Source organism: Schistocerca serialis, unplaced genomic scaffold, assembly GCF_023864345.2.
Source record: "Schistocerca serialis cubense isolate TAMUIC-IGC-003099 unplaced genomic scaffold, iqSchSeri2.2 HiC_scaffold_1401, whole genome shotgun sequence".
Lineage (NCBI taxonomy): Eukaryota > Metazoa > Arthropoda > Insecta > Orthoptera > Acrididae > Schistocerca > Schistocerca serialis.
The window spans coordinates 2,581,606-2,606,334 of record NW_026047627.1 but is presented as its reverse complement, the minus strand read 5'-3'; the positions used below and the strand labels follow the sequence as shown (position 1 = coordinate 2,606,334).

The window sequence follows — 24,729 nt, the reverse complement described above, 5'->3', positions numbered from 1 at the left end:
TTCTCAGTCAAGGTATTTTAGGACATTATCCAAGATCATTCCACTTTGATGTCAATGTTTTCAAGCACCTGAAGAATACTCACTCTCATTGTAGGACTCGAAAGGGGGGTCCTCTCTGATGGCCATTGCGATCGCTGTATCTTACAACGCTAGACTTCATTCTCTGAGGTTATGTACGAAACACCTGTAGATACAGCTGAACACCTGCTTGCCAGGGTACAAGCTGCCTGCCTCCTGGTACAACATTGTTGCTCACGGGCGAGGCCTCCACGACGAGTGCGGCCGCTTCATGTTTAAAGATGATTAAAGGTGTAGCTGTTGTCACACACATCGACTCAGTCTGTGTCTCGACAAGTTCCTACACAGTTGTCACTTCTGCCCAGCTGCTCAGAACAATAAAGTGTGACATGTCTTGGAAGACAGTAGCGTGATTCACTCGATTCCACTACCGCAGTAGCCGCCACGATACAGGAATAACCTGTGGGGATATGCTGACATCACTCCGAAACTGTGATCACAGAGAGAGCGTCATGCACGTCAAAGGTCGTGAGGTGGTGGTGGTGGTGTGAATGTGGGATATTTTCAAGCACTCTGCCATCCTGAATTTGGAATCATTCAATTGTATGTCAGTCAGACACCTTAGGCAAGCGTACGGTGGTGGAGAGAAAAACGGATTTATTTGTGTTGCAGATATGTGCAAATATATTCTTAATAAAATTTTTGTACTTATTTAAATACTCCCAAGCTCATTTTTTACAGTTCTTTTGTCAGCTATGGTTATTTACCAGGTGACATCTACACTCTTTTTGGAGAACTGTCGAGATGATTTCCCAAGTTTCTGCAATGTGTCACTCAAAACGTAACCGATCAGCAGCTACTTACAGCCAGCATATTCCATTTCGCGCATTTCTGTCACAGCACAATCCCACTCGTTTAATATGTGGAAGTTCTTCTTACGAGAAATAAACCCGTTTCTGCTGCCTTGCGTCCACGCTTGGTAAGTAACGAGAGTAGTAGCAAGTTGTGAGGGGCATGTTCAAATGTGTACCAACACGCTGGGCACTGTCGCAGTGCGCTATGTGTAAGTAATGTTAGTGGGGAGAGAAGAAGCGTGATGAATTGCGACTTGAATTGCTGATCAGTGCACGCTGCGTGGCTGAAGGGCTTTGTAAACAGCCCTGCGGAGGGCGACCCGAGTCTTTCTCTCTCTCCGACTGCCAGCCAGCCCTGATATCGGAGTCAAGCGCTCGTGCGGTATGCATGACGACGATGGTGACTGCAGTCATGGCCACGCACGTTGGACAACAATGATGACGCCGCACTTTTGTCACTGTTTACCGACGACGGTGTGATGTCATTCATCATGGTCACCTTGGCTGAGGATGAAAGCAAGTATACGTATTTTCTATACTGTTTTTGTGTATACACTACTGGCCATTAAAATTGCTACACCACGAAGATGACGTGCTACAGACGCGAAATTTAACCGACTCGAAGAAGATGCTGTGATATGCATGATTAGCTTTTCAGAGCATTCACAGAATGTTGGCGCCGGTGGTGACACCCACAACGTGCTGACATGAGGAAAGTTTCCAACCGATTTCTCATACACAAACAGCAGTTGACTGGCGGTGCCTGGTGAAACGTTGTTATGATGCCTCGTGTAAGGAGGAGAAATGCACACCATCACGTTTCCGACTTTGATAAAGGTCCGATTGTAGCCTATCGCGATTGCGGTTTATGGTATCGCGACATTGCTGCTCGCGTTGGTCGAGATACAATGACAGTTAGCAGAATATTTTATTTATTTTATTTATTTATTGATTTATTTAACCTGGCAAGATTAGGGCCATGAGGCCCTCTTTTACTTCTAACCAGGCATTCTACTTATTTTACATTCATATGTTTTAGTAGGTATGTTAAACTACATCTAGTACAAAAAGTGAAATAAACAATTAGAAAGGTACACTTGGAAAAATACATACATATAGGGTTTATATTCGTAGATCATAAGTACTGTTATAATTAGACATTATCGAAGAGACAGATTTTATATAGGAGTGCTGGCAGCAGGGAGTACCGACGACAAATACATGCCGCTTCAAAGAGGATCACACCACTTCCTGGATTCACAACGCTTCATGCTCACGTCTCTTTAGAAATTTGCCGAACCAACTCGTCCTGGAGATATTCTTAGCAAAGGGAGCCACATATCTCGATGATGTAGAGTTTGAAGAGTTTCAACTTGTGACGGAGAAGGGGTCTTTCCATACGAATATCTGGATTCTCTAGTAAACTAAGAGGCATTTCCATAATGAATGCAAAGAACGGGCAGTTGGTGAATGAACGGCAGGACTTCGGCATCTCTGATTTATCAGAACATGTAAAATGATGAACACGAATGTACATCTGACCGGCAGCATCTTCGAGAAGTTCTGTAGCATATGGCTGAGATTTCGTGGGATGCCATGTTAAGAAAGACACAAGCCAGCAGCGAGTTCTTGACCAACTTTGAGATGCATGTCTTCCTGGAACATGCGGTCCACAAGTGACTTTGCCAATGTGTGCGCAGGTATGCCAAGGCAAATAGCTTGCAAATAATCGAGGGGGAGTACAGGTTGTCTGACGATTTCAGTTTCATCCTTTACCTGGATGTAAACTGTCTCTCAAAGCAAACCATGCAACAAAGTCTCCCTTTTCAAGGGCTCTCATGGATGTCCAAAGCGGAAATCACCAGACTGAGGAAAGAGATCAAATATGTGGCTGCTGGTGCTGGCGAGGGATATGTCCTAGAGGTAGAGCTGAACTATCCCACAAGTCTGCATGACAAACACGGTGATTTGCACAGCCTGAAAGACTTTCACGTTCAGGGACTTCAGCAGGTGCCTCCTCTAGGACATTGGCGCTGCACCACAAATGCTTATCAGGAGACATTTCGATTGAGGTTATATACTGAGGTATATACTGCAATTCCAGCTGGAAGCAGGGGTGTCCTATCACGATCACAAGTGGTTCATCGGGGGGCATAGGTGTGGAAATCTGCTGCACCCAGACTATTTACTGATGTGTCTGGGTGGGTTTATTTGTTAGTAAAAAGGTAAAAAGGTGTTCCATTCGACTGGGTATGTGTGGAATACTTTGAAGAGCTGTTTCTCACAGTTCTGAGTGTATGTTTGAGATTATGAATGTTTCATTGCACATTGCGTGCGTCCGTGTGTGTGTGTGTGTGTGTGTGTGTGTGTGTGTGAGAGAGAGAGAGAGAGAGAGAGAGAGAGAGAGAGACAGAGACAGAGTATATATTTCGTGTGGAACATGTACAATATGTTTATGGTGCGTGCGTGTGTGTGTGTGTGTGTGTGTGTGTGTGTGTGTGTGTGTGTGTGTATTGTTTTTGAGCTGCCATTGCTGTTGCTGTTGCTGTTCTAAGTACAGGGTGTTTCAAAAATGACCGGTATATTTGAAACGGCAATAAAAACTAAACGAGCAGCGATAGAAATACACCGTTTGTTGCAATATGCTTGGGACAACAGTACATTTTCAGGCAGACAAACTTTCGAAATTACAGTAGTTACAATTTTCAACAACAGATGGCGCTGCGGTCTGGGAAACTCTATAGTACGATATTTTCCACATATCCACCGTGCGTAGCATTAATATGGCGTAGTCTCTGAATGAAATTACCCGAAACCTTTGACAACGTGTCTGGTGGAATGGCTTCACATGCAGATGAGATGTACCTCTTCAGCTGTTCAATTGTTTCTGGATTCTGGCGGTACACCTGGTCTTTCAAGTGTCCCCACAGAAAGAAGTCACAGGGGTTCATGTCTGGCGAATAGGGAGGCCAATCCACGCCGCCTCCTGTATGTTTTGGATAGCCCAAAGCAATCACACGATCATCGAAATATTCATTCAGGAAATTAAAGACGTCGGCCGTGCGATGTGGCCGGGCACCATCTTGCATAAACCACGAGGTGTTCGCAGTGTCGTCTAAGGCAGTTTGTACCGCCACAAATTCACGAAGAATGTCCAGATAGCGTGATGCAGTAATCGTTTCGGATCTGAAAAATGGGGCAATGATTCCTTTGGAAGAAATGGCGGCCCAGACCAGTACTTTTTGAGGATGCAGGGACGATGGGACTGCAACATGGGGCTTTTCAGTTCCCCATATGCGCCAGTTCTGTTTATTGACGAAGCCGTCCAGGTAAAAATAAGCTTCGTCAGTAAACCAAATGCTGCCCACATGCATATCGCCGTCATCAATCCTGTGCACTATATTGTTAGCGAATGTCTCTCGTGCAGCAATGGTAGCGGCGCTGAGGGGTTGCCGCGTTTGAATTTTGTAGGGATAGAGGTGTAAACTCTGGCGCATGAGACGATACGTGGACGTTGGCGTCATTTGGACTGCAGCTGCAACACGGCGAACGGAAACCCGAGGCCGCTGTTGGATCACCTGCTGCACTAGCTGCGCGTTGCCCTCTCTGGTTGCCGTACGCGGTCGCCCTACCTTTCCAGCACGTTCATCCATCATGTTCCCAGTCCGTTGAAATTTTTCAAACATCCTTTATTGTATCGCTTTTCGGTCCTTTGGTTACATTAAACCTCCGTTGAAAACTTCGTCTTGTTGCAACAACACTGTGTTCTAGGTGGTGGAATTCCAACACCAGAAAAATCCTCTGTTCTAAGGAATAAACCATGTTGTCTACAGCACACTTGCACGTTGTGAACAGCGCACGCTTACAGCAGAAAGACGACGTACAGAATGGCGCACCCACAGACTGCGTTGTCTTCTATATCTTTCACATCACTTGCAGCGCCATCTGTTGTTGAAAATCGTAACCACTGTAATTTCGAAAGTTTGTCCGCCTGAAAATGTACTGTTGTCCCAAGCATATTGCAACAAACGGTGTATTTCTATCGCTGCTCGTTTAGTTTTTATTGCCGTTTCAAATATACGGGTCATTTTTGAAACACCCTGTATGTACACACTGAAAACTTCTCTCTCTCTCTCTCTCTCTCTCTCTCTCTCTCTCTCTATGAGTTACTAATAAGTGTTTAATAGACATTGGAAATTAAAAAATTACCTTATTCACAAAAGAATGTGTATGTTGTAATGAATCAATTACGAAATAACAAAACTGTTACGTATATAACAAATACGAGAAAAAATGGAAATTAAAAAGCTTTCAGTTGTTTTCACAATACAGTTGTTCTTCTTTTTCATATTTTTTGAATGAAATACCTCCTTTATCAGTTTTATATTGATGGCAGGAGCCAGAGAAAAATAAATCCTTTTCGAATACAATATTTTTTAAATTTACACACATACATACATGGCCGACCGGTTCTAGACGGGATCGCGATTTATCGCCTCCAATTCGTATTTGCGTAAGTAGAGCTTTGCGGATGTGCGCCAGGAATACTGCACGCGTTTACGTGTGTGTGTGTGTGTGTGGGACGTGCGTCACGTCCTCGCTGTGACAGCGTGCGGGTATCGATCAGCGGGCAGCTAACATCCCGTTTGCGGTCTGAGCCGCTTCGCGCTTCCGACAGCCCGGCTGTGGGCGTCACAACAACACAGGGCGAGGGAGGCCAGCGAGCGACACGGGCCGAGTCCACACAGTAGGGGGTGCAGCGCAGAGACAAACCCAAACTCACTGCAGTGGTGACACGTGGCTGCAGTCGACTCTTACCGGTACGTCGATAAGCAGTATAGAAAACGAAAAATAAAATGCAGAATTTCCCTCGTTGTGTAGGAGCAGTGAACTGGAAGGTGCTGCACACTTTTGTATCGGCACCTTCCAAAACGTTGAATCCGTCGTCCTTGCTATAGCGCCACTGCGCTTTCTGCCATCTAGACCTAATCTATGCCGGCCAGTGTGGCCGAGCGGTTCTAAACGCTTCAGTCTGGAACCGCGCGACTGCTACGGTCGCAGGTTCGAATCCTGCCTCTGGCATGGATGTGTGTCATGTCCTTAGGTTAGTTAGGTTTAAGTAGTTCTAAGTTCTAGGGGACTGATGTCCTCAGAAGTTAAGTCCCATAGTGCTCAGAGGCATTTGAACTATTCTGACCATACATACATACATATTTGTTCACAGTATTATGTGAGAGCCCAGTTACCAGGGTCAAAATCGTAAGCTGCGTCATTACCTGGGCCACAGCACGCCCTGCCGTACTACTCTGCAGCGCTGTAGTGAAGAACCACGAGAGGAATTATCTCGAATACGAATACCTCAAGACTGCTGCAGCTGTCTGAAGACTCAAGTTTCATTCAGAAAGCAAAGTGTGTCTTTAAATTGAAACTATCTGTACAACATTGGTTTCACGGAATAACTTTTCGCAATTACACTTTTCCTAAGCAGGTGCAGTGTATGATCAACGAAGCGTAGCTGCACCGCAAATGTAATAAAGAAGAAGTCCTTTAAACATTCTCGCAAGCTGTGAGGTACTAACTCTACAAAATATTGGATACGTATCAGGTAAATTGCCTTTCCTGCAGTGAAATGCATAGATGATGGTAACGAAAACAAGATGCAATGACAGGACATGACACGATGTCGGCAGAAACCATCCTTAAATGCGGAACCCGCAACTATCAATCTTTGAAATTACCATCCAGCAAACATCCGTAATATTTATAGGAAAAAGATTTAATCTACTCAGAACCTTTTCAGTTGACTAAAACAGGTATCGCCTAATTCTCTTCTCAAACGATCGAAATTGAGACTCACACGATACTTTAGGGACTGGCACGTTGCTACATACGCCACAAAAAGTTACACAAAGACACAGATCATACTGCGTCCTTTTGCTTTCCATGTATACTACTTTCAGAATCCAAACAGTCATAGTGTGCAGTGGCCATTCTATGTGTTAAGGTTGGGTTGTTTGGGGAAGGAGACCAGACAGCGAGGTCATCGGCCTCATCGGATTAGGGAAAGATGGGGAAGGAAGTCGGCCGTGCCCTAAATCAGAATGGCCGGACAAGGGATTGAACCGTCGTCCTCACGAAATGCGAGTCCAGTGTATGTGTTCACATAGCTTTTATTCTCGGTAGTGGGAAAATCACTGGTGGTAGTGTTCATAAGTCATAGACAGAGAATTCAGACTCGATAATGGTTCGAGTTAGGCCACGAGACACGTGCAGAAAGGCTAACGACTAAGATGAATGCTCTCAGAAAGCAGCATCCGGTTTCAGGTTAGTCTGACAGAGATTTTCATTGGCCTTGACGCATTCACTAGATATTCCGCTTGTGACTGTAGTAGCACAGTGCCTTTAACAAAGCCACTCGCAGACGCAACACGCGCTAACTGGTGGACCTTCATTATAGTTGCGCGTCCTCTGTGGCTGCGGCGGCTGGGGCATTGCCGTGTCACACGGACAGTGCTCGCTGGCAGTGGTGAGCACAGGGGGCCACCAATGGCGTCGAGCCACAAGTGTCAGCTGCGCTATCGTCTGGCCATGGAGTCGTGGGAAATGGTCACGTGAATGTTAAGGTGGAAGACGTTGAACAGTTGTGTCGAAATGTATGAATTATGTGGTATGTATACAGGTTCATTACGAGATTTGAAGTTGACGAACCTCCATGTTGAGCATAAGTAATTTTATAGGCCTTCCATATAGAGTAGAAATTCTTAGGAAGAGAAGACGCCGATGGAGACTTGAAATGCCACACTGAGACTCTAGACCACTCTCCACTAAATATGAAGCTAACATGCTTCAGCTTGTAAAGCAGGATTGGGTGCAAAGTTATCTGGATCTGTTAAGAAGTAGCTAGCGCATACGAGAAAAGAAAGATACAGACGATTTTCTTCGATCGTTAACCATTCCGAGCTTAGCCTCCCTGTATCATAGCCCCAAAAGGCTCACAGAAGTAGAGGTTGGTTCAGAATTCTTCCTGAAGGTTAGTATTAGAACTGTAGAGCCAAAGATAGCTACAGTGTGAAGAAGGTAATCTGGGAAACAGTCTCCAAGAACTGGGCAGATGGTGTGTGTCATTTTCTCACCCCCTGTACGTAGTTTATAAGAGGAGGAAAAAACCCCACTTACCATTCGTTCAAATGCGAGGGGAACCAACAGCTGTGAGAAGTGCGTCGCACCGAGTGAGAGCAGCTGCGCCAAGTCCCGCCAGTAGCTGGAGAGTCGTTCCCGGAAAACAGCCGCCTGGGCCTGCAGATCTGCACAAGACGGGAGACGACGGACTCGTGAACAAGCCAGTGGATCAGACTTCTGTAGAAGCACAGCTTTCACTTTCTCCCACACAAAGTCTATGCAGGTAGCATTTACCATTTGAAACTAGATGAATATACAATGTCAGTAATCATATGAGTTACAGCATGGACACCTTGACCGGACGTTACAAAGCTCATATTCCATCGACAAATTTAAAGAGCACTTCAATCAAAGAGAGAGGAGTACCATCACCTAACGTAGATCCAGTAATAAAAATTAACCTAAGGGTAGAAGTATCAAAATACCTGAAGAAGTGGAAATATACAACTATTTCAAAAATCACCCACACAGCTTGCCCAACAATAAGACAGATTTAAGAAATAAGAGACCTCGAGATAAATTCCAGTCAGTTTTACGTGCTAATAATAGAAAGTAACATAAATGAGAATGCTTAGTTTGGCTATTTGACTTTGACTTACTGACAAGCATAGGACGTAACGATTTGCACAGAATCGTGTCTATGCTGGTTTTATATTATGAGTAGTCTTTACTATGTTTCCCGTGAGTTGTATGATATGTATGGAAATGAGGAAGAATTATGTCCACTCATAAACGTTTTTATATTTAGGATGTATTTATTTTAATATAAGTAATATATTTTAGTAATTCAGTAAAAAATTGAATAAGGTGTTTTGCAAGTGTAGCTGAAAAAGCCATTCTCGGCCTAAGCGTTCTATGGAGCATGGAAATGTATGACTACATTTGTACTGGTACAGTACGTTACATATTAACAGTACATTTCACAATTACATGATGATACACATAATGTTCTGTAATGTGTGACATGTATCCCATCACATGTTTTTATCTATTTTTTTGTACTCCTTTTTCTTTTTATTTGTTCACCGGATCAATTCATGTACGAAAGTTGTTCTGAATGCGATTTATGCCTTTGTGATGTTAATATGGTACAAAGAATACATATGTAAAATGATATATATATATATATATATATATATATATATATATATATATATATATGATTATTACTGGCATGGTTTCATGAGCAGCCAAGCTACTGTAAGCCTTTGACGATGGATACCATACGTACTATTACGCCCTATCATGATAAAGAAATGTCTTATCTTATTTCTTTACATCAAATGATTGTATCGTAAACAGAATGGCAAATTCCGTTAACGAATGTACACACGTGGGATGTACAATCACTGCTAAGAGCAAAGAAGAAACGACTTGTGAATATGTTCCCCACCAACCGCCTCAGTTGTCGTATAAACATCATGAACAGTGATTTGAGGAGATTCATGTTAGTGATGTTAACATCAGTAACAATAAATTTACCTTTGCCATTGCTATGATCCTTACGCTCATCTAAAGTTGATGTACAGTCGCAGTTAGGAGACTCAACATACAGAGACAACAGTGAGATATACACACGTCAGAAGATTTGTAAATTTTGACACCTCCAGTGGCCCGATGCAAGTGATGTGCTGTTTTTAGCATTTTTTGTAATATAACTGCCTCATGTATGGGATGATAGTGGCGTTCTATACATGCCATCTGCACTTCACCTTTCGGTTATTGCTGTATACCTGTATAAAGGGCACAGGATCGAAAATGTAGTCGTGAAAACAAATAATGTTACAGTTAATGGCAAACACAACGTCTTTAAGAAAAATACTGCATTATTTTTATGCCCGTGCCAGATTTTTGGCATTTCGTTCTTATGCGAGCCTATTTTCAGTACAGAAAAGACATTGCTAAAGATGGAGAATGATGTGTGTACACGATGTTTATTGCGTTCCTAATGCTATTGGAATTACTCAGCGGCAAATCGCAAAAGAGAAAGTCCAAGGAACGTGCATCTTTACGACTTTGTAAAAAAAAAAACGAATCATCGGCATGAGGGACTTGAGAGCATCGTACCGACACATTACACTGGCATCTGGCTGTAGGGCAACGACTGCAGAATGTATAGCCACGGGTTGGGAGAAGTTCACCAGCCATCACAGACAGACCGATGTAACCTGGGTTGAGATCTGTGGCTACCACTGATACCACACCACAAGCAGCATAGTGTAGGGCGTTCTGTGGTGTTCAGCGGCGGGAGTCGCTTTTGCCTGTGGCGGTCAGGTCGACGCTGCTCTGTCCTCAGGTGGCCTCGTGAGACGTCACGGGAAGCAGCGGTCGTCGAGGGGCCTACCTCCCCAGCCCACAGAAGCAAACAGGGGTTAGGAAGACTCGCGGTCAAATCATGCGGAAGGCATGTGGAAGAGCTCTTAGGAATTTCGAAAATTGTTCAGAAATTTGGAAGCCAAATTATTATTCAAACTGGTTCTCCAGATAAACAATCAGTATCTCTTGAAAATATCATTCACATAGTTCTTTATGTTCAAGGACACATAGGTGCTAGGACATCCGCACAATTACCTAAAGAGCTCTCACACTCAAGTTGCTCACAAGAATATGTATATAAGAGGAAAAAGTAGATTGAGAAAGTGCTAGATGACGATCAATTTGGTTTTAGGAAAGATAAAGGCATCAGTGAAGGACTTCTCAGTTGGCGATTGATGATTAAAGCGAGGCTTAAGGAAAATCTAGGCATGTCCGTAGGATTTGTAGTTAGATAAAAATCGTACGATAATTTAAAATGTTGCAGGATTTCCGAAACTCTAAGGAAAATGGGTGTAACCTCTAGGGAAAGAAGGGTTACGTGCAATTTGTACATCAAACAAGAGGATAAAGTAGGAAGACCAATAACAAACAGATTAGGTTAGGAAAGGTAAAAGACATACATCTAATCGCCCCTACGATTCAATCTGTACATCGAAGAAGCAATGACGGAATTAAAAATGGGGTTTAGAAATGGAATTAAAATTCATGTTGAAAGGTTATCAGTGACAGGAATAGCTGATGTCATTGCTGTTCTCAATCGAAGTCAGAGGTAACAGTAGGAGATGTTCAGTAGAATGAACAATCTAATGGATAGACTCTATGAATTAAGACTAAACCAAAAAAAGATTAAATTAATGAAGTCTAGCAGAAATTAGATCAGTGTTCAACTTGTCAGAATTGTAGACGAGGATCAAGACGAACTGAAAGAATTCTGCTACCTTGAGGACAAAGTAGCCAGCTGAAGTGGCCGTGCGGTTCTAGGCAGTGCAGTCTGGAACCGCGAGACTGCTACGGTCGCAGGTTCGAATCCTGCCTTGGGCATGGATGTGTGTGATGTCCTTAGGTTAGTTAGGTTTAACTAGTTCTAATTTCTAGGGGACTAATGACCTCAGAAGTTGAGTCCCATAGTGCTCAGAGCCATTTTAACCAAGGACAAACCAACTCATAATGGAAAAATGAAAGAGAACATGAAGAGTAGAGAAGAACATTCAAAGAGGATGTTCACGGCCAAACGAAGTCAACTAACATCAACTGTCAGTTTTGTCACAACGAAATCAATCGATTATTGATAAAATTATTTAATAGGATAGATAAAAGAATCGACTCACGAAGCAGCGGCAGAACACACATAGAAACTGTTGTGATTGGCAAGCTTTCGGAGCCAGTGGCTCCTTCTGCAGGTAAAAGGGTTGAAACGGAAGGAAGAAGGGTTAAGGAAAAGGACTGGCCAGGTCTAGGAAAAGGGGGAAAAGGGGTAGATTTTGGGAAAGTCACCCAGAACCGCGGGTATGAGGAGACTTACCGTACAAGATGAGAAGGAATGTTGGGGACCGCATCCAGGGAGCTTAAAGGTGGAAGATAGGTTAATATACAAGACAGAGGTTACTGCTAAAACATTGATCTCGAGTTAACAAGAGTGTGTCCTCCTATAATAGCCCTGTAACTGGCAAAACATATTCTATCAAAGGGAGAGCCAGCTGCGAAAAGATACAAGTCATATTCCAGCTACTGCGTAAACACTGTTTAGCCTTCTACATAGGCATGACTACCATCACATTATCAATTAGGATGAATGGGCATAGGCTGAGGGTATATGCTGGTAACTCACAATATCCTGTTGCAGAGCATAGTCTACGACGTGACATTCGTGACACCAGCGCCTGTTTCACCACCTGGATTCCTCCCCCAGACAACAGTATCTCAGGACTCCATAGGTGAGAACTAACTCTACAACGTGTCCTTGGTTCTCGCCATCCAGATTTTTATCACTGTAACTACTCTTTGCTTCACTCCGTTTCAGTTTCCTGCATCTTTCAATGTCATTCCCATCTATTTTTCACCGCCCCATCCCACCTCTGTTATGTACAATGTGTTTACCTTCTCACTCTTAATAACTTGTGATCAATGTTTAAGCAGTAACCTCTGTCGTGCATATCACCTTGTCTTAAGCCCTTAGGTTTTCAAATCTCGTCCGATGCAGTCCTCAACAATTAGTCTTCCCTTCTCATCTCGTACAGTAAGTTTCCCCTGACCCACAGTTCTGGGTGACTTTCCCAAAATCTACCCGTTAAGTTTTGAGCACAGTATTCTGTGAAAGTGAAACATGGACAGTGGGAAAACCGGGACGGAAGAGAATCGAAGCGTTTGAGATGTGGTGCTAGAGAAGAATGTCGAAAATTAGATGGACTCATAAAAGAAAAAATGATGAGGTTCTCAGCAGAATCGGTGAAGAATGGAACATACCAAATGCTTTGGTAGGAAGATGGGACAGTATTTTGTTCTTGGTCATGCAACCTTATTGTTTCCTCTTGGTTCTTGTACGTATTACCCGTCTTTCTTTGCAACTTACTCTTATTTTTCTCAATATTCCGAACATTTTGCAGAATTTTACATTTCCGGATGCTTTTCCTTTCAGGGCCTATGAATGTGTCCATTTTATTTTCCAAGTTTTGCTTCCCGCATCAGTTACAATGTCAGACGTGCCGCCCTCTTGTGCTATTAGCCTTCTGACAGTCAAAATGATCGTCATCTATCATATCCTCTATTATCTTTTCCATTCCTCTGTATATATTATTCCTGTCGACAAATTCCATACATGAGGTGTTACGCTCATTGTGCGGTAGGCCTCGCAAGTATCTGCTTATATCTTCAGGGTTGTATCTAATGCTATAGCGCCATTCTCGTATATTCTAGACGCCAACTTCAATAATTCTTGGTTGACACTTTCGCCAATGATTTGCTGATCAATTGCTGTGTTTTTTTCTGTTTCCCAAGGTTTCTTTTCCGTTAGCTCCTTATATCTATCTTTGTTTGTCCAATTTCTACGATGCCCTTTTCACAGGTGTCCATTTCTGTTCAAATGAACTGCCTGTGTGGTATTCATCAACGTAATATCTACAGCCCAAGAGAAATTCAAATGAATTTCGTGATTGCTTTGCACTTTAGTGTTCCACTCCTTTCCGCATTTTGTTCTTCCAGACCATTCTCTTAAACTTCAATCCACTCTTCATCGCAATTCAACTGACATCTGAGCTTATGTCTGGCCCTAGGTGTGCCACACAATCGAAGAGCAGGATTTAGAAAACGATAGATTTCGACTTCTAGACATAGATAATCGGACAATTCTTCCCATAAATACAGATGTACGAGTATTAAGAAGAGTCTCGCCAGGACGTAACCTCACATGGAACTTTCCTGTTCCTCCATCCTTTTCGAAGCATACCTCCCGTTGGGAAGCGAGAGTTTTCTGTAGCTACCGATGGTTGCGAGTTAAAACAAAGAGCGACAGAGGGAGAGAGAAAGCGACTCCCCTCTCTTCCACTCCGCTCCAAGGCCAAACCTCGTGTGCAATCATGACTGTTTGTACTGAAGCCATAATGTTGTGTAATTGCAGTACGTGAAGTTTTGATATTTTTATCATTATGTAATTTGGTAAAAGAAAGGCGAACAAACATGTAAAAGTAATGCATCCACAGTTTGAAACAGTTACACTGTTTTACATCTAAGTCAACTTAAAGATGTAGAGCTACAATTTTTGTAGTATGTGTATTCTGATATAAAGCATAACATGCTACAGTTGCAAAATTGTACATCAGCAGTTGATTTTATCACTGGGATGTGTATCAACAGTTGTGCATGTCCCATCAAGAGAAACGTGTGTTCTTATGTGTCTCCATTGTTGTTGTTGTTGTTGCTATTAGCAGAAGTAGTATAATTATCACTACCGTAAGCTGCTCGTGTACTTCGCATGTCGTAATGTTGACCCATTGAGATGTCAGGTTATATATAAGAGAGTGCACTAATGCCTTAATTTTATCAGGTGGAATAGACGCATTAAGAAGTAAATAAATGTACACAATGTGCCAAATTCCGCTACTTCTTATAACGCACATTACATTATTTCTAAGGACACGGGCTCTGTCGTTTCTTGCGACTCTTAGTGTCTGTTCTGCTGGGGTTGGCATCGTGTAGTGGATCCCCGTACGCTCTGTAGCGTATGGCATTAAAGGTCTAAAAATTTCGGAAAAGTTACTGTACCTTCCTGCATTGTCACTTTTATCGCAACGACAATGAACGAGAGTCTTAAAACGTCACGTGTCAGAGATCTGTGCTGAAGTTTAGTGAGCGAGCAGTCTAGATCGCATCACATCGCATAGTGATTTTTTAATCCGGACCTGTGCGCTACCTTCATGCTGAGTGCCCTGGGGACGCTCCCAAGACAGCAGCTGTGTTCACAGACTGCGTGGACACGCTCCTGGCTGGACGGCCGAACACTCAGCCGTCCTGCCGCATCCCGACATGCCCGCTAAGCCATCCGGTCTCAGCCTCACAGCAAATGTCTGGCTCCAGCGTGTGGACAGCGGCGGTCTCAACGTCCCTGCGATCTGGCGGCTCTACGGGACCTGTTGACTGACGTCAGCTGAACACGACACAACTGGAGAGACTCGTGGACTCTCTTTGTCGGCCAACTCAGGCCCTTGTCGAGGCTAGAGGCGGTGTGCTCTACTACTGTGTCAGCATGATCTCTCTTTATCTGACATCGAATGAAATCTGTCCTCAGCCTTCATGTTTATTACTTGTAACCTTCCACATAAACATAACTAACTCGACCTTCTTTCGTAAGGAGAAAAACGTACACTTGCGAGATCTCAACCTTACATACCAAACACCCGCCCTGTCTTAAAGTAAATGGCCATGCTTATGATGATAATTTTAGACGTTTTCAATGCAGAGTTTTTAAAGTTCTGTAGGTGCAGGTTGCCTGCCACTGGCTCCGCCCCACTGCAGCTGCCTGATCTACATCTACATCTACATTCATACTCCGCAATCCACCTGACGGTGTGTGGCGGAGGGTACCGTGAGTACCTCTATCGGTTCTCCCTTCTATTCCAGTCTCGTATTGTTCGTGGAAAGAAGGATTGTCGGTATGCGTCTGTGTGGGCTGTAATCTCTCTGATTTTATCCTCACGATCTCTTCGCGAGATATACATAGGAGGGAGCAATATACTGCTCGACTCTTCAGTGAAGGTATGTTCTCGAAACTTCGACAAAAGCCCGTACCGAGCTACTGAGCGTCTCTCCTGCAGAGTCTTCCACTGGAGTTTATCTATCATCTCCGTAACCCTTTCGCGATTACCAAATGATCCTGTAACGAAGCGCGCTGCCCTCCGTTGGATCTTCTCTGTCTCTTCTATCAACCCTATCTGAGCAGAGTAGGCCTACTGTGCAGCGGGGTGACGTCCAGAGCCCTCAGACCCGCTTCATGTCGCAAGTGTGGGAAGACGTGCGTGGAGCCGGTTACGTCTGCCCCATGTGCTTCGAAACTTTGTTCTTCAACTAGAACACATGTTATTTAACTTGAAAAACGGGTAAGCAATATGAGCAGATAGTATTTCAATGCCATGCGCATATATGGTCAACACTGTTTAGCAATATTTTAGGACATATTCTGCAGCAGTTTTTTATAAAACACACGCGCACACACACACACACACACACACACACACACACACACACACACACAGATCTCTGTTACAAAGGCAAGGTGAAATCTGACAATATTACTTCTTCAAAGCAAGCTTCCTAAACAGTCAGTTGGGGATTTTACGTCTCCGTCGCGTTGTGCCAATGAAGTTGTTTGACGAAAATGATCGTGGTGAAAGGGTATCGTCATCATTGTCACCACCATCCTCTCATAAAGAATAGTCTAACGTCAATCAACTATTCTCTCCATTTAACGGGTCTTCTGTATGACTGCCGCAACTAAATCGCAAGGTACAAATAGTAGCACGAAGAAACGCTCATAGAGTTTCTTTTGCCTCGTGTAAGAGTTAGTCGAATAGCCACATATAACGACGCTTACCGGTCACAACTGTCGCGAGCTTTGACGTTTAAACGTGGCAATTTGACCGTCACTGTATACTGCTCCTGGAGCTGCCACACTGTCGCTTGTCGGTTCACCGGCACTATAAACGCGAACCTCTTACTCACCCTACCGTACAGCAGTTCGAGCTCCGACAATGGGCGAACGCAGTGGAGCGTGCCAGAAACAAGTGGTACACGAGCGTTGAAAAGCTATGTGTTCAGAAGGTTTTAACTGCGTACAGTCATAATCGTGGCGCAAATCTCCGCGCGACATAGACAGCTGGGGCTCACACCTGGCAAGTGTCCGTTTTGTATATCAGACCAGGTTGGTGATCTTCTCTTGTTAGATGCAATCGGTTGTGATTAGATAACTGTTTCTTTTCTTCAGTGTGATTATTATTTAGTTCTGATGTTTTTATTTCTGTGCACTTTAATTAGGACAGAATTTTCAAATGTGGTCCAGCTCCATCACCATGCGTTGATTAACTCCGACGAGAGTTTTTATAGAAAACCTAAATGAGCACATTACGCTTTATTTAACAATAACCAACTTCCAAATAATATACTCACCAGGTTTATCCAACCACACTAACTGAACACGACGCCGCCCCTCACAATTCATCCTGCTGACCGTGGCTCTTGTGATGCGCCGAACAGCACGCACTGACTGGGACAGGATATGATGCCTGAGATCAGCCGCTTGCAGCGCTGTCACGTTCCATTCCATGTTGTTCAACCTTTCAAAATAAAATGGAGTCAGCTTATGTGACAGATGATACTCTGAAACTTGACTGTATTTTGTAGACTAGAATAGTGAAAACTAAACTGAACTTGCCCTTCTCCAGGTTTTACGTTTCCCATTGATAGAGGTCGCCAGCCCCTTAGAGACGAATCGAGGTGTCAGACAGGAATTCTGGCGTAAATTACGGCTGGTATGCGAGTCTGCTAACATATTCTGGCGAACTGATCATTTCTGATGAAATACAAGAATTCACATACAAACATGCAGCTAGAACTATGATTGGACAAGCACGGCAGACCGCCTTCAAAGGCATGGAGTGGCCGCTCCCCCACAACATGGCTCACCGTCTGCTCCTTGGCGCCATAATCACGAGCAGCACTTCCACTATAATACCACGTTTTCAAGACGTTGCCATGTCTCTCCTGTGCCATTTGGATGAGGTTGAATCTTGATCTTTCTTGACAAGAAAGACCATACTGCGCTACCTTACTCAGTTGGACTGAATTATTATAGCACTCTGTCTTAGGAATTAGCACCTTGGCATCCTTGATTGTGAGATTAGCAGGGACAAAATTGGACAGAACATGCAACCCCTAAGTGGGAGCTGTTGTAGCAATGTCAATAATAGTCAACATGGCTCCTTACGTCTTAACTGTGTGAGTGCCATTCTCCCACGCTTTAGCACAATATGCGACAGCTCAATAACCAACAGAAATTGCAGCGTTGTTTTGTATGTCTACATTTGCTCCCCAGCTTTTTTGCAGGAATTAGAATAGAACCAAACGACTTTCACAGGTCTGCGCAGTGCTGCATAAATAACAGTGACAGGAAGAGGGAGACACCAAGGTAATTAAGGAAGTAGCTGCAGGAAATTTTGGTCCTATCCGGGGGCACATATGACTTCCTGTGTGCCTCTGTATCATGGAGGTAGAACTCTGTGGGATCAGTTCCGCTTGTGTTTTGCTCGAGTCTCTATTTTTAAAAGTACTCCATCTGTTTGGTGTCAACTCGGAGGCTCGTCGACACAGTCAGTAAGTAGCCAGTTCCACTAGATGAATGTGGTCACTAGGCGACCACTACGAACAACAATAAAAAACTACCAGGGACCTTGGAGTGCGAAGAAATTGCCTAAGGGGACACGTGAAACGGAACCTGGATCAGTGGAGTGGGCTTGTGTTCACCGGCGAGTACAGGTTTCGAACGTCGACTGGGGATCGTCGTACAAGGCTGTGTAGGTGACCAGGCACCGGTGCAGGTCTCTATCCATGGGTTCTGCTGCGGGGCGGGACTGTGGTATTTTGGGTTGCCGTTATGGTTATATCAACAGTAGCAGGAAACAGTATAACGGGAGTCGGATTCTTTAGGAAGGTAGAGCAGAGAGTGTGTTACAGTGAGCAGTTCAGTGATACAGTTAAGCTTATCACAATCGACAGCAAACCAATACCCACAACGATAGTTCAGATAGTACATGCCGACGTCTGAAGCTTAAGATGACCGAAAAAGTATATGAAGGTATTGAAAGGGTAATACAGTACGTAAAGGGAGATGAAACTCCAATACTCATGGGCGACTGGAATGCAGTTGTAGGAGAAAACGTGGAAGAAAGGAGAGAATCAACGCATTTGAGATGATGTACTACAGACGAATGCTGAAAATTAGGTCAACTTACAAAGTAAGGAATGAGGAGGTTCTGCGCAGAATGGAAGAGGAAAGGAATATGTGGAAGGGACACGATGATAGGACATCTGCTAAGACATCAGGGAATGACTTCCATGGTACGAAATTGGAGAATACATCCAGCAAATAATTGAGGACGTAGGTCGCAAGTGCTGCTCTGAGGTGAAGAGGTTGGCATAGGAGAGGAATTTGTAGTGGACCACATCAAACGAATGAGAAGACAGATGACTCAAAAAAAAAAAAAGAAACACATGGAAAGGTCTCTACCGTTTCGTCTCCAAATGCTGGAGACATCTTCAGAGGCTAAAAAGGCTCAGGCAGCAGTTTGAAACTTCTATAAACTGTACAAGCTGAACTGTTTGTTCGGATCCCTATGATGTCATCAGACGGCTGCGTAAGAGTGCAGAGTCACGAGTGCGTGTGTTGTCGAGCTTCTGCCGGGGAACACTTGGCGCTGGTTTCAGTATTCAGCACTGAGGTCAGCAACTAGTCTAATTTCTCTCATTCTTCTTTCCGTTAAAGTTGCTTTCGTGCTTTGGAATTTGAATGCCCCCTCTGTAAATTCAAGCACAGTAATATTGGTTCCGTATTGCAGAGACGAATTTTTAGTTTCCCTGGTCCCAGTGGATGTTGTGCAACTGCCGATTTATTGCTATTTCGCAAATGACAACTGCTCTTCTGTTCCTTAAGCAAGAAATGAGTACTACACATGTGTGCTTCACTGTGTGTGCAAGACAATTTATATATTCCTCCTGTGGCAAGTGCTGGCCGTACATTCTTTACAGTGTTCGAAACATTCACGCTCCTTCATAATTGGTATAAACACTGCATCAATACTATGTATTCCTCGTACTCTGATCATGTGAACCATGACTGCTTTTACGAATGGGAGTAAATCTTTGTTTCTTCTTCATGAGAAGCTCCATACCTTTATGGACTTATTGCCCTATTAAACTCTTTCTCAGATTAATCATTTCTTCTGAATGTAGTGTTTAAATGGTCGGAGCGTTCCTCCAACTCCTCTGGTGCACATTATTTAAGCCAAGCCCACCAATGTTCTCATTACCGCTCTTTTCAGTTTGTGACAATGACTGGAATTTTTGTGAATGTATCCACATGTGTGAGTGAGTTTTTTGCAGACCTTCTGTGCCTAACATCTGTGGATTTTCTAAGTAGCCGTACATTTTAAAATATTTCAACTTCTTTCTCTTTTTCTATACTGGATTTTATATTATAACTAATATCATTCGGAAAGTTTAGAAAGTCTGAGTTCTTTTTGTCCATGAGGCTATATAACGAAGTATGAGTGTCATCAATATAACAAAACCAACGATAGTAATTTTTCTTGCTGGGCTGATGAGCTGTTCCTTCCAGTTTTACATACAGAACTCCGTTGTAACTGTGCTGAGTGTGTTTCCTGTAATGAATACAGTTTCAGAAAACTGGATGATTTATTCCAGAGCCTCACAAACTGAGCGAAGTCAGTAACACTTTGGTCCGCCTCAGTTATTCAGCTTCGCATTTACTGGCAGAGCTGTTGAATGTCCTCCTGAGGGACATCGTCCGAAATCATGTCCAGCTGGCAGCTTAAGTCATGAAAACCCCGAGATGGTTCGAGTGCCCTGTTCGGTATGTCCCAAACGTTGTCAGCTGGGGAGAGGTTTGGCGCCCTTCCTAGTCAAGGTATGTTTGGCGAGCAATAGAAACACTCGTTGTGTGTGTGGGCGGGCATTACCTTGCTGATATGTAATGTCAGTATGGCTTGCCATGAAGGACAACAAAACTGGACGTGGAACATCGAATATCGTCGACGTACCGCTCTGCTGTGTGGGTGACTACTAAAGTGGTCCTGCTATGAAAGTGAACGCCACCCCAGACCATCACTGTCGGTTGTTGGGCTTCATGGCGGGCGACAGTCAGGTTGGAAACCCCCCCCCCCCCCCCAAGTCTCCAAGGCGTTTCCAGACACATCTTTGCTGGACATTGGGGCTCAATTAGAAGCGAGGCTCATCATAGAAGACTGTTCCAGTCAATGAGATTCCTGGCCGAAGTCGCATCTGGAGATGCCCCAGATGGTTGTGGTATACCAATCTTACTATCGTCCGCCATATGGTCTGACAACCTCGAGTGATGGTGTGGGGTGTCATTTTTTTCACAGCATGCCCTCTTGCATATGGGGAGAGTTTTTACTATTTGTTTTTAGACTTGCCAAACCCTACCTTGGCCAGTAAGGTTGTCAGACTTCTTCCCAATTGAGAATAATTGGAGCGATATAGGCAGGGACGTCCTACCAGGTCGGGATTTTGACGATCTACCGCAGAATTTGGACAAAATATGGCATGATGTTCCTCAGGGAGCCATCCAACAACTCTGTCAATCAATGTCAAGATGAAAAATTGCTTACGTAAGGACGCAGTATTGACTTACTTAACTTGTTAAGCTTCCCTCTTGAAGAAGTCATCCACTTGTTTGTCTGCTCATGTAAAGTACAACTACTACTTGCTGTATCTTTCGGATATTTCCTTCACGGAGTGTTCCTTTTTTTGTCTAAGAGTGCAAATTCCATATGTGACATCGTTTTATCAAGAGCTACTATAGTAAGCAGTAATAGAACGTCTAAATGGGCTAATATCTGATGGACATGAAGGATTCTATTTTTTGTTTAATGAACTGAACCTTTTATACGTCTTTTTTTGCTACAGAGGTCTGTTGAAGACTGGCCAGGTATTTGGCAGTCACGCTTGTCGAGCAGTCCATAGCGCTAACAACTGGTCTTAATGGAATGACAGGTTTGTGAATTTTTGGTATACCACACAATCTTGATGGGACCAGTTCTGATGTAGTAAGACATTTCTAGTTGGTGAGAGAAATCGAAGAGGCTTTTACTAGCTGATGCGTTACCCTGAGTACTGATCTTGAGAGATTGCTTTTAATCTCACTGTACCTTCGTGGTTGTAATACAACGCAAGTTTTTCTGCAGTAGGTTCATTATTTCATGAGCATTGTAGCGTTGTCCTTATCTGCTGGAAGCTCTAGAATACATCAGAATTGAAATCTCGGATAGGTCTCTCTCCACAAGTTAAGTGTTGTGTCATTGTTTATTGACTCTTGTGGTGCCTCCACATTTAGGAGACGAAGTCTTAGGCACACAAATATGCCATGGACAGTGGCCGAATACCTATTAAGCAAAATTCACCAGTAGGTTGTATTTAAATTAGTTATCAGTACGAATACAGGTGTTAGTGTTTGCTGGAATTACAAAAGAAACGAGGAGTGTAGAAATGGGGTGGCCAAGACATCAGCTCACGGGCCATGCCCGGGCACAAATGCATTTGGCTCGTTATACACATCTCACATTTCTTAAATTTTCTCTGAAGTGCTCAATAAACACTGGGCTGAGCAACCTTACAGTTTTATTTCATGGTTTCTGAACTGTACACCTTGCTGTGTTTTCTAATTTAATCAATTGTACATCATGGGCTGATAATCCATTTATCAATGGGAAAGCATGTGTTAGTTTTACACCCTCTTGCTGTACAAATACATTATCTATTAGAGCGCTACTGCCTTGAGCTATACGTGTAGGGAAATTGATAGCTGATTCTATGTTATATGCAATTAATAACACTTACACTTTTCCGATCTGAACTGGTTAGAAAGTTTACTTAGAAATCATCACAGATTAACAACTTCCTGTTTTTGGCTGACAGACAGCGTAATAGGTAGTCAAACTTTTTTACTAGCTCCCAATCTCCTAATGGGGACCTGTACACTGTTGCTAGCATCAACACTACATTATCTAGCTGTAGTTTATATGCACAAACTTCAAAGTGCTGATCAATGCAGAATTTGCGTACTTCTACAGTTTTGTACTTATATCCTTTTTTTTTTTTTTGTTTTGTAAACGGCAACCCCTCCTTTATCCATGCTATATCTGGAAGTGTAAGAGGCTAAATTATACTAATTTATACTGACACTATCCATCACCACAGTTACATGGTGTTCAGACAAAGTATATCAATCCCACTGTTATTTGTGAGGTCATCTACAAAGAGAGCTTCACTCCAAGGTTAAACGCAGCGAAAACCTCTCAGACAAACAGAACCTAAACGATGTCAAACTTAGCGTAAGGAGGGCTATGCGTGAAGCGTTCAGTGAATTCGAAAGTAAAATTCTATGTACCGACTTGACAGAAAATCCTAGGAAGTTCTGGTCTTACGTTAAATCAGTAAGTGGCTCGAAACAGCATATCCAGACACTCCGGGGTGATGATGGCATTGAAACAGAGGATGACACGCGTAAAGCTGAAATACTAAACACCTTTTTCCAAAGCTGTTTCACAGAGGAAGACCGCATTGCAGTTCGTTCTCTAAATCCTCGCACAAACGAAAAAATGGCTGGCATCGAAATAAGTGTCCAAGGAATAGAAAAGCAACTGGAATCACTCAACAGAGGAAAGTCCACTGGACCTGACGGGATACCAGTTCGTTTCTACACACAGTACGCGAAAGAACTTGCCCCCCCTGACAGCCGTGTACCGCAAGTCTCTAGAGGAACGGAAGGTTCCAAATGATTGGAAAAGAGCACAGGTAGTCCCTGTTTTCACGAAGGGTCGTCGAGCAGATGCGCAAAACTGTAGACCTATATCTCTGACGTCGATCTGTTGTAGAATTTTAGAACATGTTTTTTGCTCGCGTGTCATGTCGTTTTTGGAAACCCAGAATGTAATCTGTAGGAATCAACATGGATTCCGGAAACAGCGATCGTGTTAGACCCAACTCGCTTTATTTGTTCGTGAGATCCAGAAAATATTAGATACAGGCTCCCAGGTAGATGCTGTTTTCCTTGACTTCCGGAAGGCGTTCGATACAGTTCCGCACTGTCGCCTGATAAACGAAGTAAGAGCCTACGGAAAATCAGACCAGCTGTGTCGCTGGATTGAAGAGTTTTTAGCAAACAGAACACAGCATGTTGTTATCAATGGAGAGACGTCTACAGACGTTCAAGTAACCTCTGGCGTGCCACAGGGGAGTGTTATGGGACCATTGCTTTTCACAATATATATAAATGACCTAGTAGATAGTGTAGGAAGTTCCATGCGGCTTTTCGCGGATGATGCTGTAGTATACAGAGAAGTTGTAGCATTAGAAAATTGTAGCGAAATGCAGGAAGATCTGCAGCGGATAGGCACTTGGTGCTGGGAGTGGCAACTGACCCTTAACACAGACAAATGTAATGTATTGCGAATACATAGAAAGAAGGATCCTTTATTGTAGGATTATATGACAGAGAAACAAACACTGGTAGCAGTTACTTCTGTAAAATATCTCGGAGTATGCGTGCGGAACGATTTGAAGTGGAATGATCATATAAAGTTAATTGTTGGTAAGGCGGGTGCCAGGTTGAGATTCATTGGGAGAGTCCTTACAAAATGTAGTCCATGAACAAAGGAGGTGGCTTACAAAACACTCGTTCGAACTATACTTGAGTATTGCTCAACAGTGTGGGATCCGTACCAGGTCGGGTTGACGGAGGAGATAGAGAAGATCCAAAGAAGAGCGGCGCGTTTCGTCACAGGGTTATTTGGTAACCGTGATAGCGTTACGGAGATGTTTAGCAAACTCAAGTGGCAGACTCTGCAAGAGAGGCGCTCTGCATCGCGGTGTAGCTTGCTCGCCAGGTTTCGAGAGGGTGCGTTTCTGGATGAGGTATCGAATATGTTGGTTCCCCCTACTTATACCTCCCGAGGAGATCACGAATGTAAAATTAGAGAGATTAGAGCGCGCACAGAGGCTTTCAGACAGTCGTTCTTCCCGCGAACCATAAACGACTGGAACAGAAAAGGGAGGTAATGACAGT

At 43.5% G+C, this 24,729-nt stretch overlaps 1 protein-coding gene across 1 annotated transcript in view; it reads right to left on the bottom strand.

Annotated features, from left to right (window-relative positions):
• LOC126442698 (uncharacterized) overlaps positions 1–24,729 on the bottom strand; it is a 53,146-nt gene that overhangs the window by 14,700 nt on the left and 13,717 nt on the right. The window contains exons 2-3 of the mRNA XM_050090747.1: positions 17,022–17,188; positions 8,049–8,176 (exon numbers count right to left, since the gene is read on the bottom strand). Coding sequence (XP_049946704.1) covers positions 8,049–8,176; positions 17,022–17,178 — 285 coding nt within the window. The 5' untranslated portion in view covers positions 17,179–17,188. The remainder of the gene's footprint in view (positions 1–8,048; positions 8,177–17,021; positions 17,189–24,729) is intronic.